Raw genomic sequence first — 20152 nt, forward strand, 5'->3', positions numbered from 1 at the left:
TAGAGCTGGATACTTGCTGCCAAGTCTTTAAGACAAAATTAGCTAAAGACTAATGCCAGCCATAGGAAAGTATGAGAGCATAGGACTCATCGTTTCAGCCTTCCAAGGAGCTTTTGCACTGGGGGGGGGGTCTGTGGTATCTTCTGTTCTAGCGAATTTCTATTCCAGGGTAGTATGACATTTCTGGAAAATTCTGACTTTAAGCAAGAAATGTGGTGAGCAATTGAGCTCCAGGGAAGAGTTCTAGTCTCATCATCCCACAGGATGCAATTGAAAGATCTGAAAACACCAGACTTTTATTGTGTTCGTTTTGTTAGAAAACATTTGTGTATGGGAGCCTTCATCAAAATTATTATTTTGAGGATACTGTGTATTGGTCATTTTGTTGTGTGTTGGTTCTGACTAAAAACAAAGGGAACAGAGCAAGCTCTTGGTTTTCATTTTCCTTTCATGGCTGCTCATGTGCTGCTAAGTTTTTTTCTCCTGGTTTCTTAAAGGTAAAGGCATGCTATTTTTTTTTTTTTATTTTATTTAATTTTGTTTTCATTTTACGTACCGACCACAGTTCCTCCTCCCTCCCCTCCTCTCACTACTCACCACTACCCCCCCCACCATTCCTTGGAGAGAGTAAGGCTTCCCATGGGGAGTCAACAAAGCCTGGCTTATCAGGTTGAGTCAGGACTAAGCCCTTCCCCTCTGCATCAAGGTTGAGGGAGGTATCCAACCTTAGGAATGGAAAGCATGCTATTCTTAACTGGAGAATGTTGCCTTGTTCTTTTTCATTTACTAAATTCCTTTTAAGAAGTCTTCCTTTTCATCAGTTAAATTTAGTAAAGTACTGAGTGGCTCTCAGGACATCAGGTACGTTTACTAAGTGGTGGTTAAGCAGCTCATTTATTTGGAGGTGGGCTTCTATCAGCTCACTGAAGCTTAATGGGTAGTGGACAGTAACCAAAGAGGGGATTCCAAGATATATGCATAACCGTTAGAGTTACAATCTACCTTGAATTTTCAGGAAATAGTTGATTTTATTCAGTCTTTTTGTGTTTTCTCTAGAGAGGTCACCGTATTAGACATCCCTTCACACTCAGTTTTAAGCTTTTATTAGATCTGTGCAGATTGTACTTATTGTATTCTTTTGCTATATATTCCCCTACTAAGATTATGTTAAGTTGCCTTTTTCATAAACATTAAGAATATATTGAAAATGTTCATAAGATTATGTTAAGTTGCCTTTTTTCATAAACATTAAGAATATATTGAAAATGTTCAATTGTAAGTATATGATACTAAATGGGAGAAAAGGTGTTCAGATGCCAGCCTTCCTTCCATCTCCAGTTCTGCCAACCATCCAGCACGGACAGCAGGTACTCAGCACAATTGAAGGCATTCCAGTCACTTTACCATGCAAAGCAAGTGGGATTCCCAAGCCATCTATCACCTGGTCAAAGGTAAATTACAGATCTAGTGGCATCCCCTGAAATACAGTGGGTGGGGTGACTTGCAGAGTTACCTCTTGAAGCTTGGCAGGACAGTGAGAGAGGGAGACACAGGAGGGCACGAAGTTAAACCAGGCTTTCACTGAGCTGGCTTCCTCTGCGGCTGGCATGAAGCTTCAGCGTACTGGATGTCCTCCAAGGAATCACGTGGATGTGTCTCAGAAGGATCCCTCTGGTGGGTAGGAAGTGGGATGTTGGTCCAGGACCTGTGCCTCTCAGAGGTGCTAACACCTCTGCATACTTGACTGTCCTGCCTGTAAAAAGTGGAGACTGTGAGAAACACAGGCGTTGTGTGGAGCTGCCCATTGGGGCTGCTGTGTAATCAAGAGGGCCAAGGGGAGGTGACCAGGATGACTCTGCTACAGATGTAAAGTGTTCAGAACAGTTCGTGGATACAGCCTTTCCTACAGTAGTATTTGTTGTCGTGTTATTAATGTGCTTCAAGCATCTGGTGGGTAACTGCATCAAAGACATTTTAAGGTCTCTTCCCAGGCCTAGTGATGCGTGGATTCCATGTATGAACGAAGAGTGTAGGACACCTCTACAAATTCATGTAGTCCCTCTACATTCCTGTCGTGTGGTCGAGCTTTTGCTAGTGTTCTGTATTGATGAAACCCTAATTTACAATGGTCACAAAGGGGATAATATTTCCAAAAAATTAACTTAAATCTTAAGAGATAAAATGTACTACAAAATCATAACGGAATAATAGAATGCACTATCATATAATGAGAACCACCAAACGGTTTGTCATTCCATCTGATTTCGTCATCTAAAAATCTTTGAAATATGGAGAAGTTGATGCTATCGTCTATATAACATCTATATACCAATTTTATGGCCTGGACACAAAATTACAATAGTGAAGTTATGTCTCAAACTGCAAAGCACCTGGCACCTTGCAGAAATGTGCCGCTTTAAGAAAATGTAAGAATCAAGATCTTCCCAAGTGCTCTAGCCAAACAGAAGATAAGAATTTGGACTCAAGGGTCTGACTTCTGGGGTTCTTAGGCAAGCTCACCTCTTGACTGACTTAGTGATTTGGGGTGAGTTCCTCTCTTGTCTCTGTGCAGTAGGACTCTGGATTAGAAAGTGGAGGGCCCAGCAGTTTGTAAGATTATGTGAGTGTTACAACACTTCATTCCGATGAGATACAAGATTGTCTTGCCAGCGTGCACCATGATGGTTGTGGTGGTGCCATTCACCTCTGCTGTGGTCATGGTATCCTTGTCCTTTAGGTAGCTGTACAGTAGAGGAGAAATGGCTTGGGATGGAGGAATACCATTTTTAGTGCATTTGCTTGTCTAATTTCTCTTACAAACGACTCCCTTCTAATTAGCCCTTTTCAAACCTAGTTTTTCACCCCTTGGAGGTATTTTCCTCTGTCTTCCTCATCTAAAGAAAGCGATTCCTTTGTTATCTTTTAAAAAAACACACAAAAACATTTATGCATTGTTGTGTTTATAGAAAGGAGAGCTGATTTCAACTGGCAGCGCCAAGTTTTCCGCAGGGGCTGACGGGAGTCTGTATGTGGTGTCACCAGGAAGCGAGGAGAGCGGGGAATATATCTGTACAGCCACCAACGCAGCCGGCTATGCCAAGAGGAAAGTGCAGCTGACTGTCTATGGTGAGAGCCACCCAAGGGAGGTGTTCCTTTGAAATAGCCTATGCATTCCAGAGCTCATAATTTCTTCCATAGTAAGGTACCCGAAAGTTGCACCCTAAAGTGAAAAAGCTCCCCCCCACCCACAAGTTGCCATTCTATAAACAAAGACCACACTTCTATTTTCACTGCCAACCAAACCACCTCTGCTGAGATTCTGATTTGCAGGGAAGTCATTGTATAACCTTTTGGAAAACTTCCATGCTATTTTCCCAAGAAGTATGCTTACCACATCCAACTTTTTGCAGGGACAGCAGTTAGTTAAAAGTCCATATGGAGCCAAGCCTTGGCTGCGTCTTGGGTAGCAACCTTCTGCTCCAGGAATTGCTGCTCCTCTGGGCAGACCTGAGGACATCTCAGCTGACCTCTCCATGGTGTGCTGAGAGGAGTTACTGAAGCTTGCTCCTCCTTTCATTTTAATTCCTGCTATAAATGTGTTCATAGGGAGTTTTAGGTATACCCCAAATCTTGGGACTCAACATCTTCTTGTAAATTACTTAAGAGCATTAAAATTCTATGTTTTAACGTAAATGAAACACTTTGTTTTCAACTCGTTGTTTCCCCTTCTACATCCTGTGTTTATTTTAGTAAGACCCAGAGTGTTTGGGGACCAAAGAGGACTGTCCCAGGATAAGCCTGTGGAGATCTCTGTCCTGGCTGGGGAAGAGGTGACACTTCCCTGTGAAGCTAAGAGCTTACCCCCACCCATCATTACCTGGGCCAAAGACAGCCAACTCATCTCTCCGTTTTCTCCAAGGTAGGAGATCTGGGGTGAACAGCAACAGAGGGAGACTGCTGGGATGATTCCTGTTAAGCCTTGCAAATGTATCGAAACGTAACTTTTACGGTTGAGCTAATTCACATGCCCATCTGAGTTATGTATACCTTACACATCATTTTCCAAGGTCGTAAATACTAACACAGCTTTGCCACACTTCCCATGGGTGCAGTTACTAGGTAGTTATTGAAATGGAGCAGATCTGTGTGGGGATTTCTCTCTGCCATGTGTGCAGCACACAGAATTCTGTTACTCCCAGAGGCAGTAAAAACACAACAGGAACTGTCATACACAGAACTCGACTTTCATTAGTTGGTTTTGTAAACCTTTTTGATTAAATTCATCCATAAGTAAGGTCCATTGAGATGATGTAATTTATAGGCTCAGTGACACAGCAAGAAGAATACCAGGGCTTTAGGACACAAGGATCGTTGCCATCTAGATACAAGTTTAAACTTATCTTTGTCACCTACAGCTGACCTAAATGTTTGGCATTTTTTTCCCATGGGACACTTCGGAATTTCATGTCTTTTCTTTGTGCAGTGGGATAACATTTACCTGAGAGAATTCTGTGAGATAATGGGCTGGAGAGATGGTTCAGTGGTTAAGAGCACTTGCTTCTCTTGCAGAGGACCCAGGTTCAATTCCCATAGCCCACATGGCAGCTCATAAGCATCTGTAACTCTAGTTCAGGGGACCTGCTGCAAACTTCTGACCTCTGTTGGTGCTGCACACATGGTGCACTCACATACCTTCCAACAGTCGTGCACATAAAATAAAAATAAATAATTCTAAAAATTAATGATAGCTGTTCTCTGCCATGTTAGGCTTGTTGGCATATAATTGTGAAGCCATGAATTTATATGAGTGTACTTTTCTATTGCTGATGAGAAAAATTAATAGGAACAACTTTACACAATTTTACTCTTTGTTTGAAAGAATTTTACTGAAAATCATAAAGTAAAATATAGAATGTTACTTATAAAACAATTCCATTGTATCTTTCCTCAGTCAGGATGTCTTTCCTTCCTTCACTGTGCAAATTTTCACCTTTGAGTAGCCCCGAAAACAGCTTTTGTGGTTTCAATTTTGTTTTTCTTATCTGTTTTTAATTTGTTCTTCTGACATATACTATATTATTACTATTTTACTCCTTGTTTATTATATACATGCATTCCCTATTACATACGTAGAGTCCGCGCGTATTCAATGTAACAAGCCTATGTGTAGTCTACCTTTTATTTAACTATTACCCTCCTTGTAGATGCTGTAGGCTGCTTATGGTTTCTTGTGGATTGCTTTCTTTTTTTTTTTTTTTTTTTTTTTTTTTTTTTTTTTTTTTTTTTTTTTTTTTTTTTTCGAGACAGGTTTCTCTGTGTAGCTTTGCGCTTTCCTGGAACTCACTTGTAGCCAGCTGCCTCGACTCACAGAGATCGCTGTCTGCCTCCCGAGTGCTGGGATTAAAGGCGTGCGCCACCAACGCCCGGCTATGGATTGCTTTCTTTTCACAAGTCTTTTTGGTGAGAACCTTTTACTATGTCTGTTTGCGTGTACAAGTAAGAGTGTTTTAGAACCTGTAACGTAGAGCTGTGCTTTCTTGTCAGAACTCATTCCTCTTTCCAGTCTTTTGGGTATTGCCTGATTGCTCTCCTGAGGGGAGGTTCTCATTTGTCTTCCACTACCACAGTGGTTCTCAACCTTCCCAATACTGCCACCCTTTAACACAGTTCCTCAGGCTATGGTGACCCCCAACCATAACATTATTTAGTTACTACCTCATAACTCTATTTTACTACTGTTAGAAATCATAATGTAAATATCTGATACGCAGGATTTCTGATATGTGACCCCAGTGAAAGGATCATTTGCCCCCCCCCCACCAAGGAATCACAACACACCAGTGGAGAGCCATTGCACTAACAGGATGTAGTAGGCCAGGCTGTACTTCCTACTAAGTGTGAGGCTTTGACTGGTTTAGATGTTTCTGCTGTTCAGTGGGTGTGAAGTGGGATATTTGAGTGGTTTTAATTTTCATGGGACTGATTTCAAGTGAGCGTGGGATACGTGTGCCTGTGTGTTGATCACTCATGCTGTCTGAATTGTCTCTCCATAGAGGCTTCACAGTTTTATGGTGACTTCTCTTTTTCTACTGGTTATGGAATTCAATATTTGTTTTTGATAACAAGGTTTTGTCTGTCTCATATTGTCCTCTATTGCTCTCAGTTACTATGGCTTTGAGTTTACTTAAGAATGGTGTATTTGTTTGAGGATAAGTTTTCAATGCTTCTAAGGAGCTCAAAGAATTAACTTGTTCTTTGTAGATGTGTATTTCTTGTATTGTTTTTGAGACTATATTCAAAATCAATTTCAAAATCAGAAATATTTTATACCCTTTTTAACATTTTATTTTTCATATTTTAGACACTACTCCATCTGAATTTTTATATTGGTTATGATATTAAGCAGTACTGCAATTTAGTTTATTTTTCTGAATTTGGAAAGTCAATTACCCAAGATCATTTTGAATAGTCAATCCTTGCTTTATGGTGTGCATTTGTTTGTTTTCTGGACTTGAAACAAGGACTTTAAAAATTCTAGATATACACTTTACCTTTGCACTACATTCCCAGGCCCTCTCTGGATGTTTCTAGATATTCCATCTAATACTGAATACAACATGTGTTCTTATGCATGTACGTGCCATTTTGGATGTCTCTGTTCTTTACTACAGTTTAACTTGGCTATGTAATAAACCTTGATATTAGGTAGGTCTACGTGGCTCTGACAGGTCCTCAAAGGACTTCAATACAACTTGAATAATACTCAATAACACCTACTACACCATTATTTAATGAGGAAGATAGTAAAGATATATTTGAAAAGATGTACTTTTTGTTTGCTTTTACTGAAACATACTGAAGTATCTGTGAAGCATTGCAAAAAAAAAATGTTTCAGTTGTGGGATCACTAGTAAGTTGCCCAATACCTCTATAAAAAACCTTATAGCCATCTTGAGATAGGATATCAGTGAAAGCTGGAGGGAGATGAAAGAAATGTAATGGGAGTAAATACGGTCAAAATACTTTATCTATCTATCTATATATGAACATATAATGAAACCCGTAGTGTGTTTGATAACATATGCTAATAAAAACCTGAAAAATGGGGGGTGGGCTGGGGGGAAGGGGAGGGGGCAGGAAGGGGGAGAACAAGGGAATCTGTGGCTGTTATGTAGAACTGAATAGTATTATAAAATAAAATAAAATAATAAAAAAACTGAAAAAGAAAAAAATGCTCAAAATAAGTTGAAAATTTTACAATCCACATTTGCTTTGTGTAGCTGAATCCTATTGAAACACGGAGATGTACAGTTGTTTGGTGACTTTAGACAACCAGCTTAGATTTGAAGGTAAAGAAAACTGATTTTCTGTGTATCAGAGAATCAGACAGAATACAAAAGATAATTATGACGATTTTGTTTTTCCGGCTCACAGATATGTGTTGCGGTAGAGAGGGCTGTTTCAGAAGTGTCTTGCAGCACGGTTGTTTCACGCTGGCGTGGACTGTGCAGGGGATGTTTGCATTCTCAAGTTCTATGGTCTGATGTGTGGGTTTTCCCTTTAGACACACGTTCCTCCCTTCTGGCTCAATGAAGATCACGGAGACTCGCGTTTCAGACAGTGGGATGTATCTTTGTGTTGCCACAAATATTGCTGGGAATGTGACTCAGTCTGTTAAATTAAGTGTCCATGGTGAGTACAGAAAGGCCAGCTTTGTCCACTGGCCCACAGTGCAGCCTAGGTGACAGTGAACCTCTACGTTGTATGTAGACTAACTAAAGAGTGCTGAACTATTGGAATGTGGTTTTTTTCTGTCCTTTGAAAGGCCTGTTATCTGTCAACAAATTAATGATATTTTAGGATCTCAGTTTTTCTAGATGTCCAGTCATTTATCTCTATTGCTGTTTATATACAGTGGAGAGAAATGTGTTTAAAATGTTGAGAGCTGGCTGTATTCTCACAGAACATGATACTTTTTAAATAGTCACATTTGGCACATAAAGAACCTGGTAAATGAGAAAAGACTTCTATCATTATTTGAGGTCCTCTAACTGAGGTGTTTTAATCTACCACAGTCCACCAATTAATTATTCTTCCCTTCAGTGCTGATTATCTGTCTCCATGTCAGGTATTGTGTAAATACCAGACATCTAAATATCAGAGGAAGGCCGGGCGGTGGTGGCACACGCCTTTAATCCCAGCACTCGGGAGGCAGAGGCAGGTGGATTTCTGTAAGTTTGAGGCCAGCCTGGGATACAGAGTGAGTTCCAGGACAGGCTCCAAAGCTATACAGAGAAACCCTGTCTCAAAAAAAAACCATATATATATATATATATGAGGAAATGGAATGAGATGGTATTAGCCTGGCTTCATTTCCATACCAGTCCTGACAATGGCATCCCATTGAACTAGAGTTTTGACATCAGAAGGGAGTTCTATCATTTATTAACTCTCAGACACTAGGTATATTGCTTAACCTCTTTTATCTTAAGTGTTCTTTTTTTCACAAAAGATGATAATAATGCTTTCAAACTTAGAAGGGTTTGTGACTGACGACCCTGAGAAAGTACTCAAGTTAAAGAGAGTGGACTCTTTTAGACAGCTACATGGCGTGGATTCTAATTAGACTCTGTGACTCCATAGTACACAGTGCAGAGCCCTTTTTCTAGTGTTCTGATAAAGGTGCGTCAGTAGATTTTCTGAAGGAAGATCTGGAGAGAAATACAAGCTGTGTGTAATTTTTGTCTCTGAAATTAGGAAAAAAGCTTTAAGAGCATTTTTGTAGTGCCTGTCTTCCATAAAGGGCAGACAAACTGACTACACAGAGAGAATTCTGTTTTGCCCTCATATCAGAGAGGTTCCTGAAAGGGCTTTTAACCTTACATTACTTATGTATTAAAGGAAACTCACTACTGTTAAATGCTTACTATTCTTCAAGTTTGGGATTAGGAGTATTGTATTTGTCATTTCCTGTAATTCTTGTAGTATATTGGTACTGTGCCTGCACAGTTTATTTTGCCTGGATTGTTAAAGAAATAGGCCTCAAGAGGCTTGATGGCACACCCTAGATCCCACATCTAGTCAATGATCTTTCTACTCTTTTTGTGTGACTTCGTGGTAAGGCGTTCTCATTCATATATATATATATATATATATATATATATATATATATATATCGAGATTTAAAAATATTTGATCATTAATGCTCAACTGTGATTTCCAGTTCCTCCAAAAATACAGCATGGAACTAGACACATAAAAGTCAAGGTGGGCCAGAGAGTAGACATCCCATGCAGTGCCCATGGGTCTCCACCTCCCGTGATCACCTGGGTTAAAAGCGGAAGGCCCGTGCTAACTGAGGGAGTGCAGCATCCTCGCAATCTGGATGGAACCCTGAGCATCGAGCAGGCTGTGATCTCAGATGCGGGTGTTTACACATGTATCGCCACGAACATAGCCGGCAGTGATGAGGCGGAGTCGACCCTGCATGTCCAAGGTGGGTTTTGACATAAGAGACGTGTATATGGTGGAATAAGGATGAGAGTGAAGCGAGACCCCCTGGGCTCTACACAGGATGTGCAATCATGGATCTCTTTAGGGATATTTTCTACATATAACTTTAGCTCTGAAGGGAGCATTATCCAGAAGCAAACAAATGATACTGTTGCTAACCCCGAGCGAAATTTTTTAATGTTTACTTTTGAAACGAAAGTCACTGGTGTCTATAATGGAAGCAGTCCTCAGTAACGGGCCACCCAGCGTTTCTGGTCTGGGAGAAATTGCAGCTGGAGCTAGTTGGAGTAGCATTTCACTTCATACCTCACCTCAACTGATCCCTGAGAGGTCATGGCTCACTGCTCCTCTATTGTTGTTGGCTTTATTTGGAGATTTGTTGCTGAGGGTGGGCCAAATGTCTGTCATGTTCTAGGCAATAGTGATGAAGTAGTGACAGAAAGCTTTCTTGAGCTGTTCTCATAAAACAAGCAAAGAAAGAAACAAGGTTTACAGATAAGGAAAAGTATGGTGGGTAAATTAAAATAGGATTACTGTTCTGGGAATGGGCTACTTTGGAATGGATTGCCAGGTAGGAATTATGTAATTCTCTAGAGTAGTATTTAGGGCGAGGGCTTACTGGCTGGCAGGAACTAGTACTAAAAGGTTTCTGTCTCACTCTGCTAGAGGGAATACCAGACAAAGGCAGGAAGTGAAGATGAGTGGGTATAGAAATCAGCACAACACTTAGCACTTAATAAATGGGACATCACAATTGCTAGGGTATGAGTGTCTAGGACACTCAATAAACCTTATTAAGTGCCCACATTTAGAGTCAAAGGAGAAAGATACACATTTCTAATATTCTTGCGAATCTCAGAGGCACATCATTATAGACTCTACACAGAGCTTGTACAGAACATTAATCCAGATGGGTCTGCACCTGATAATAGCATATCTATAAGAAACCTATAAAAGGGGTAAAGGTTTGCATGGGAGTGTGAGGATAGGAAGATGCAGATATGGGAACATACATGGTGCTACATGATTGAACGGCAGGCAGCAGTGCCTGTTGGGAGACCAGAGGAGGGCAGACAATTAGCAGGTGACCATAACAGCCGCATCAAAGAATAAGGGAATCGGAATGGGAGAGTGTCCAAGGAAAGCCAGAGACAATGTATTTGTTTTTGTACTAGAACCACCCACAGTGGAAGACCTGCAACCTCCTTTTAACACTCCATTCCAAGAAAGACTGGCCAATCAGCGCATTGCACTTCCATGCCCTGCAAAAGGTATGCAATACTTAGAGATACAGGCATGGGTAGCAGGTTGTAAATATGGGATATGGACAAATTTCTAAGTTTCCACCTGAAATTTCGAAATTTCTGCCTGCTAATCCTTGCTACAACGTTTGAACATAACAGAAACTCTCTTCCTTCGAATAATTCTTTGGATTGGTATTTTTCCATCATCCATGTTTTATTTCTCTCAGTAAAAGGATTTCCCAATCATTCAAGCTTGCTTAATTTAGGATTTTTTTCAAGATTCTTCCAGTCTTTTTTAAAAATTACTTTTCATTTCATTCTTTCTGGAAATGTTTTTTTGTTTAAAATGTTGCATTTGATCTGTTCACAACATTCCCTATTAATGTCCATTAGCAATGGGTATAAATCAGAGTTATCCTCTGTCTGAGGCACTTTTATTTTAATCCTTTTTTTTCCTTCCTAGGTCTACTCACACTGGTCATTTTGGGACCATGTCATATGTAACATGTATCTCAGTGGCTTTTTAAAACCCTTTAAATATACTACCACGTTTTCTGCCAGGAGCTGGTCCAGTGTCTCTCCACAGGGGCCATTGTTTCTGCCCTCTTTGCTCTGGGTGCCAAGCACACATTAGAGACATTCTCTTACACGTGCATCCATCTACAATAACTCAAACTTGCCTGTGGTAGTCCTGGCAAAGTCTAAGCAGAGTTCTTTTCATAGCCTCCTGGCCTGGGCAGGAGGACTCCAGGCAGCTGCCAGAAACAGTGCCCCAACAGGTACCTCTTCTTAGTTGTCCTTGGAGATGGCAGCAATTAAGGCCAGCAGAGCTGCCTGTGTTTAGTAGTGACCACGCCCCCTCCTTACTCCATAGCTATCTCCAGTATCTGAAGCAAGGTAGCTCTAACAGATTGTTCAGACATCTGAAAACTTTGCCGTAATAGTTCTCAGGGCCACTGACAACTAGAGAGACAAGACCTGGAGAAGAGGCATCTTCAGAATGGTGTGAGTTTGTGTAGGTCCTGTGGGGTCAGCTGCCCCTTGACCCTACCTGTGGCGTAGCGGCTTTTCAGTCTGCGTGGATCCCTTACTCTTAAGCTGGCTTCCCTGACTTCCCATTTCCACAAAGGAACCATCTTTTCTTAGGCCCTCATTTCCTTTTGAAATAGAGTTCTTGGGTGCGTTCAAAAGTGGTTAAATGAGTTTTCCTTGTCTTTTATTTTTATTTATTTATTTATTTATTTATTTATTTATTTTTTTGTGTGTGTGTGTGTGTGTGAACAACCTTGAGGAGTCAGGTCTCTCCTTCCACTGTCTGTTCTGGGGACCAAAGGCAGTCATCAGACGTCAGAGCAAGGGCTTTTAGCCACTGGCCATCTCACCAGCCCACTTTTTGTTGTCTTTGCTGGGGATTTCATCTTGACAATAGTCATTCTAGTACTTATAGGTAGAAGACAATGCTCTGATTTCCTTCCTTTTATTTGTCTACTTACGTTTTATGAGTTTCTTCAATAAATGTTACTTGCAAAGTCTGACTGTTGTCCACAAAGGAAAGAGTAGGAACATAGGAAATGATTATAACCTCTGATGTTCCCTCAGAATGTGGACAGACAGATGGAGATGATCAGTTTTACCGTCTTTTCCACATTAGTCAAAAATCTTATACTGATCAAGATTAAACAGACTGATTTTTTTAAATTTTTCTCCTTACAAATATGCCTTTCATAATCACTTTTATAAGACATTAATTAATATTGGGTTTAGCTTCACCAGTATATTGCATCTAGTTCTGCCATCCTTTTGGCCTTATCTCGGATTGTATGTACTACTTTTAATGTATTTAATACTTTAGTATTGATTGCTAACAACATCTTATGGAATATATTGTTTTTTTCTTCTTCTGGTCACCGTAGTGAACTCACCAGGAAAAACATTTTGTGTCTTATACTCTGAGTTTTCTGATTAAAAGCAACTTTGATCACCTAGAAGCCCCAGCTCTGAAAACTGATCAGGAATTAGAGTCATTCACTAACTATCATTAATTGTAGTGTTTTCACTTTCATCTTGAAAGTGGCACAGTGCCTTGGGATGCACATTATGGTCGTCTGTTCTTGATGTATTTGATTTTTTTAAACTCTTTTCCCCTAATTTTGTTATAAAAGGCTGTAATTTCCTATGTAGGTACTCCTAAACCAACCATCAAGTGGTTACACAATGGTAGAGAGGTGACTGGCCAAGAGCCTGGTGTTTCTATCTTGGAAGATGGTGCACTGTTGGTAATTGCTTCTCTTACACCACATAACAATGGCGAGTACATCTGTGTGGCCATCAATGAAGCTGGAACCACAGAAAGGAAATATCACCTTAAAGTTCATGGTAAATACAGATTAAAACGTTAAAACTAAGTAACTAAGAATATTACTCTTTCTAATTTTGCATATTTAATCAATATATTATTACTTAATATTGTGAATATATTAATATCAAACAAGATAGGAAATTGGTTTGCATTTATTTATTGTTCAAAATTTCATTCAATTTCTGGTTGAGACTTTACATCTCTCAAAGTTTAAATAGGAGATAAAGACACAGCATGAAAGCCTGCTCACACTGATAAGTGATTTGCATGCCTTCTCCAGAGCAAAGCAACCAGTTTCACATACACCATGTGCCTGACTTCTCAGAGATTGTTTTAAGACACAAATAAGTATGAAAACCTTATGAAAGGAACATGTACGATAGAATATATCCACTCTCTATACCTGGCCTATTTCATTGAACAATCTGTCTTGTGGATTTTTTAGGTCCTTATCTCTTATCTATAACATCTCATTACATGAGTTCATATGACATATTTAACCTTTCTCTACTGATGATAACTATTCAGATTGTTACCAGGTAGTTACAGTTTGCACCTGTATCATTTTGCACCTGTATCATTTTGTAAGGGTATATGATGTTTAGATTTTGTTGATGATGGCTTCCATAGACACTGTGTGACATTCATTTCCACCAGCCAAGTAGTGAGTACTATATTTTATTAAATGCATCCCCTAAAACTTTCAATACATGAAATGTTATTTCTTAGCATTATCCTAAATTTCTTCCTGAACATAAAACCCTGACATAAAGTAAAACATTACATAGGGATTTTTATTTATACATGTCAGCTGACACATTTCATTTTATAAGAAAGTATGTGCTTGCACATTACTAGCTTTCTGCCATCATTTGTATTTGAAGTTTCTAAAGGGCTTTTTGGAGAAACTTGGAAGCTACTGTTGATTACAAGACTGTCCAGTCACGACTCTCTCTTTTGCAGTTCCACCGGTAATTAAAGATAAGGAACATGTGACCAACGTGTCCGTGCTGGTAAACCAACTGGCCAGTCTGTACTGTGAAGTAGAAGGAACTCCATCGCCCATCATTATGTGGTATAAAGATGACATCCAGGTACATGGAGACAACCATGCACAGTATGCACAGTTCCCTGCCTCTGTGCCTGAAATAAATGGTGCAGATACTGATTTCTTCTCAGTCATAACAAATGCCACTCTTCTTTTCTAATGGTGAAGTTGTATTAGCTTGAGAAATAACAGTAATTTGTCTCATGCAGGTGACAGAGAGCAGTACTGTTCAGATCGTGAACAATGGGAAGATGCTAAAACTCTTTAAAGTGTCTGCAGAGGATGCAGGAAGATATTCCTGCAAAGCAATTAATATTGCAGGAACCTCTCAGAAGCACTTTAGTGTCAATGTACTAGGTAAGAAAAACCGCTTTACAAAACAAACCTACGGGTTAGATACATTTCTTATGGTATGACAAACAGAGAGATTAAAAAAATAAATTGATAGGAGAAAATACCATTTACATCACTCACTTATTATGTTGTTTTTAATTTTAATTACTTATAATATAAAGATGGCTTTGACGCATATATACCAAGGTGTCATAAACTTAAGAGTGGTACAGTGTATATTAAGAGATACTTCTCTAGGCAGTAGCTACAGAGAGAAGTGGTTAGGTACATAAGTAGCTGTGCAACATGGTGCAATGTGATTATGAATGTACATCTCCTGAAGCTAGCAGGATGCTTGAACTGGAAAAGGTCATGCATCCGTTTCCACCATAATCTAATAAATTACAGGAGCAAAATCAGCCCTGGTTGTAGTCAGGGGAAGAGAATTCTGACAGAAGGGGATGGACTGCTGGCAGGAAGAGAATTCTGAAAGTGGGTCATCACTATGCTAGAGTATAATACAAGTAATTTTAATGGCTGTCATTAGTTTAATTTTCAGTCAATTTCTATGTGACATAAGTTCACTTCGTGATAAATGAATTTATCTTTTCAACATTTTATTAAAAGAGGTTTATAATTAGTGTTTATAGTGAAAAATGAAGCCTAGAAGTAGTGTGTTCATAAAAATTAGCACTCATCAGTACAAAAATAATCAATTTCCTTACTCTCTCCAAACCTGAACTACATTATGTGTCTTTTGCCTACAGTTATATTTATATTTAATCACAGGCCCTTTAAAAAACCTCAGCAATTTTTCTTATCACTGGTCTTGGCATTGTTTTCTCCTGACATTCATTCTCTCCATGAGGTCCATCTTTGTGCTGATGATTCCCAAATGCTCAGCTCTAGCTGGGAATTCCTTAAGCATGAGGAAAAAATATCTAGTCTTCACCTTACTATTTTTTTTATGTTTTTATCTACTTATTAAATTTGTATGTTATTTTAAGAGAGTCTCTCTAATATCTCACACTGGGCTCAAACTTGCAGTCTTCCTTGCCCCAGCCTTCCAAATGTTAGGACTATAGATGTGCGCCGTGATGCTCATATTTCCTTAGCGTGTTGGCTGGAATGCCCTCTTTACATGTTATTGAATACCTTGGTGCTATATCAGACTAAAAGATCCCAGTGACTATTTTCTCCACTAGATGTTGGGGTCTCTGAGTGACCTGCATCTCCACCCTTCCCCTGCTTTCTCCAGAGCTCCTGAAAGTTACCCATGTGTTTCCATGTCTACTTCCTAATTATCTACTTCTTTCCATTCCATGGTGAAGGTGTGTTTTAATTTATAACAGCCCCTTAACTTCCTTTTTACACCCTTATCATCAATCTGATCCATTCTTCACTCAGCAACCAGTGAGGTCTTCGTATAAATGTATTATTATGCTGTACCTCTTCTTCACTGAAACCCTATACTGCCTAATAATTTTCTGAAGATGACTATCAGACCATTTAACATAATACAAAGGAGAAGGTTAGATAGTAAGGAAAATATCCATGAACAGTTTCATTTGTATAATCCCAAGGATAAAAATGAGTATGTTCCTTTTCATGTTCTACATCATACTCATGCCAAGTTTTGTATAGACATCCTTCAATAAAAGATTAAGGTAGACCTGACCATATGAATTTAGAATTTGTAAGCCATATGAGATTGACATTGTTTATGCCATTGATAATCTGAAATGCATATCAATAATGCATTGGATTAGATGAACTTTGCTGCTCAACTACATGCCGTGACTTTTGCATACGAGTTTACTGTGCCTCAGAAAGACTTCTGTTCTGTCATTTTGCTTGAAGGTAATTGTCCTGCTAACAAAATTTCATGAAAATGTTCATGTATTTGAACTTAACATTTGGGCACACAGTGTGACGTGAAAGGGAGCTATTGTGGGATATTTTATTTATGACATTAATCTATTGTTGAGATACTTTGATAACCACTAACTGCCTGCTCCTTCCCAGGACCTTTGTGTTAAATCATATATTTTATGATAAAATGTCTTTGTTCAAGTTCCACCCAGCATAATAGGTGCCAGCTTCCCAAATGAAGTCTCGGTTGTTCTTAATCACAACACCACCCTGCAGTGCCATGTCAGAGGCATTCCCTTCCCTGCTATTCACTGGTTCAAGGATGGCAAGTGAGTGTCGCGTCTGTATCTGAGAGTGTAATGTATAAGAAAGAGATGCATCAATGTGTAAGCCTTACCTCCCCTTTTAATCACTTATAAAAAATATGTTAAAAGACCTTGAAGGAGAAATGATGTATTAAAAAGTCTTGTAATAGCTTTCATTTTTCAAATGACAAAGCTCTTTATAAATTTGGGGGATTTATTATAACAGCAGATTAATGTATAATTATTGCACACCAAAATCCTCTGCATAAATATTAACAGTAAAAAACAGATTTCAATAAAGAGATAATCATGTCTTTCCAAGGGACTGAACTATTGAGAAGGGAAATGTGCTAGGGACAATATAATGAGTGTGCAGACTAGTTCTCTGTCTGACTAAAGTGGAAATCACAGAGAGCAATTGCACTTCCCAAAGTGTCAGCGTCAAGGGCTTTGCCCACACTGACTTGGCTACAGTGACCTATAGTAGTTTGAGATGTTACTTCTTACTGTCTGTGTGTCTGAGGGGAAGATATCTAAAGGACTAGGCAGCAGGGAGTCTAGATTGGCTGTGTATAAAATATAGAATCCATTTAAGCTTCCAAGAAATTAACAAGACTGACAACACAGAAAAAAATGAATTAGGAGTATAAATACAAGCACACAAGAAACATTAAAAGATTCTCATCCTCAGCAATATGATGCCTATACATAAAATATAATTTTGTTTCTCATAGGTCACTTTTAAAAATAAAGGTTTGAAAAGATCAAGAGTTGTCTGGATATGGCAAGTCAGGTTACAGTACTGGAGAGAATATAAAGCAATGTCCCTAGAGGCAATTTGATGCTGCACATTAAAATTGTTGTGTTCAGATACTGTCATGCAGGTCAGGGGTCACATCTCCGCTCCACAGACAGGACAGCAAACACACATGTCCAGCAGGAAGTTCATTTGCTGATATTCTCAGCCAATCTGCAGTGGTAGAAGAGTGAAAACTGGCTAAAGCCAGATGTCAGGAGACAGACGACACACAAGACTAAGGGATTCATACCAAAGTAACTCCACAGCTGCCGTAACAGAGCACAGTGGAACTCAGGAGAACAGCACAGTGTCATTTGCAATAAACCTTAGACGTCTTCAGGGATACATGTATGAATGAAGACTATCTAGTGAAAACAGATGGATAAAAATCAAACTGATAATGACGAAAGGTCAGAGAGAAGATTCACATTTGTGGCAACAAATCAAGAATGATTTTCCAATACGAACACTTAGGTTTATTTGTTTAAATTTTATGTTCCCTTTATAATTAATAAATCTTTGCTAAGTGAGATTTTTCAAGTTTTAAACACACTGTTGGAAATGACATAAAGTGAGCATTTTACAAAAGTAGATGACTGAATCTTAGAAACAGACATTCCTGGAAAATGCATGTGAGCTTCTTTGGGAATAAATACTTTCAATATTTATGGTTACATAACATTTATAGGTATTCCACTTTTTAGAAAGATTGGCATAGTCCGCATCATTGGCAAGTAATAACCACACATTTTCTTATAACTTCCCTTGCTCTGAAGTTCCTGTGAAGCATTATCAAACTCTTAATTATTCTTCTCCACTTAATTTCACATTAAACCCCAAATTATAAAATGAGAAAGAAGAAGAAGAATGAATGAATGAATGAAACAAATGGCAATCCCACTTCGTTCCTAATGATGTTATTAAATGATTAAAGATTGGAAGGGAAAGGTTCTCATCTCAAAGCAGTAGTTACCCAGTTTCTTTACTAATGTGGTTTAATACTTTTAGTCTGTGGAGTAGGCGCACTAATCACAGTGTATTTTTAAAACCAGTTTTGTCTCCTACTTTAACTTCATACCATGTAATTTTGTAATTAACACAGGAAACACAGAGAAATTGAAATGGATCTCTGAAATAAATTTTTTTCTAGGCCTTTATTTTTGGGAGATCCCAACATTGAACTTTCAGACCGAGGACAAATTTTACATCTGAGAACTGCACGGAGAAGTGACAAGGGACGCTACCAATGTTCTGTGTCTAATGCAGCCGGCAAGCAAGCCAAGGATATAAAGCTGACTGTCTACGGTAGGTGTGACTTTCTGATGGTGTTGCTGAAAACTAAAGTTTACTCTAATATTCATTGTCCTTTCCCTCCATACTGAATACTTAGGAATGCTATTCAAGTAAAGAGGAGTCTAACTTTATGTTTTAAACTCTAACAATGCGTTCAGTTTTTTTTTTTTAAGGCAATTTATCCTTATCTGTGGATTTATTCAGATTACATAGTAATTTTGATATGGTGAGGTATTCCCTAATTGGTTAGTATAAGCATAAATAAAATGCCTATGTCCTTAAAGACTTAAAAGAAAAACCTTAAAGAGTGTATAAATGCACAAAATACACCAAAGCAACTAGTATACCAGCAATTCAATTGTTATATTTTTATTCCATCTTGATTTTTATCCTGACCATATGGTAATATTTTTAATGCCATGTGTTCTTTTTTTTTTTCCCATTGAATCTCTACCAGAAATAATGTGTCTTTGTTACTTTTCCATTTCTGTGACAAAACACCGTGATCAAGGCAACTTATAAAAGAAAATATTTAATTTGGGGCTTACAGTTACAGAGGGTCAGAGTCCATGACCATCATGGTAGGGAGCATGGCAGCAGGCAGAGAGTAATGGCCCTGGAGCAGAGAGGGAACCTGGGAACAACATGGGCTTTTGAAACCTCAAAGCCAGCTTCCAGTGACACACCTCCTCTAACATGGCCACACCCCCTAATCATTTCCAAACAGTTCCCCAAACTGAGGATCAAGCATTCAAAAATGAGCCTATCAAGACCATTCTCATTTAAAGCACCAAATAATGTAAGCCCCATTTTCACTAAAAAATTTCAACCACCAATTAAAGTGACTTTTAGAGTCAGTTTTATGAATGGAGCCATTAAGGAGACAGATGAATGTTATGCCACAGACACAACAGCTTCCATAGTAGAGAAGAATAGAACTCTTATGTTAGTGGTTCTTAGCAAGGCGTTGCAAGTAGTCACAAGTAAGAAGTTAGTCCAGCCTGAGAGGTATTGTAAGGATAAAATGCATACCAGATATTAATGGTGGTCTGAAAACTTTATGTGAGATATCTGGTTAATAATTTTATGTTATATTCTAAACTTATATTTTGAATATATTGGACTAAGTAAAATGTATTCTTAAAAATTACTTCCTTAGTTTCTTTTTATACTTTCAATGTGGCCTTTGGAGAATTTCAAATTACATGTGTGGTTTAAGTTATGTTTTTATTGAATAGCAGTTTCAGTAATTAATAAGAATGTGGGCATTAGAGACAGATAAACTTGTATTTGGACCCAAGCCATGCCACTTTGTGACTTCATGTGATTCCCTTGCCCCTCTGAGTTTCCATTTTCTTAATGGATTTAGTTATAGTGCCCACACGA

The 20152-nt window shown here is 38.7% G+C and overlaps 1 protein-coding gene across 2 annotated transcripts in view; it reads left to right on the forward strand.

Annotated features, from left to right (window-relative positions):
• The window catches only part of Hmcn1 (hemicentin 1), a 442116-nt gene that overhangs the window by 238925 nt on the left and 183039 nt on the right, over positions 1-20152 (forward strand). For both annotated transcript variants that reach the window (XM_028874743.2, XM_037211335.1), the window contains 11 exons: positions 1339-1451; positions 2967-3126; positions 3751-3919; positions 7565-7692; positions 9224-9496; positions 10689-10784; positions 12939-13133; positions 14080-14210; positions 14374-14521; positions 16572-16698; positions 18624-18778. In XM_028874743.2, the coding sequence (XP_028730576.1) occupies positions 1339-1451; positions 2967-3126; positions 3751-3919; positions 7565-7692; positions 9224-9496; positions 10689-10784; positions 12939-13133; positions 14080-14210; positions 14374-14521; positions 16572-16698; positions 18624-18778 (1695 nt within the window). The remainder of the gene's footprint in view (positions 1-1338; positions 1452-2966; positions 3127-3750; positions 3920-7564; positions 7693-9223; positions 9497-10688; positions 10785-12938; positions 13134-14079; positions 14211-14373; positions 14522-16571; positions 16699-18623; positions 18779-20152) is intronic.

The sequence above is a fragment of the Peromyscus leucopus genome, chromosome 15 (assembly GCF_004664715.2).
Source record: "Peromyscus leucopus breed LL Stock chromosome 15, UCI_PerLeu_2.1, whole genome shotgun sequence".
Taxonomy (NCBI): Eukaryota; Metazoa; Chordata; class Mammalia; order Rodentia; family Cricetidae; genus Peromyscus; species Peromyscus leucopus.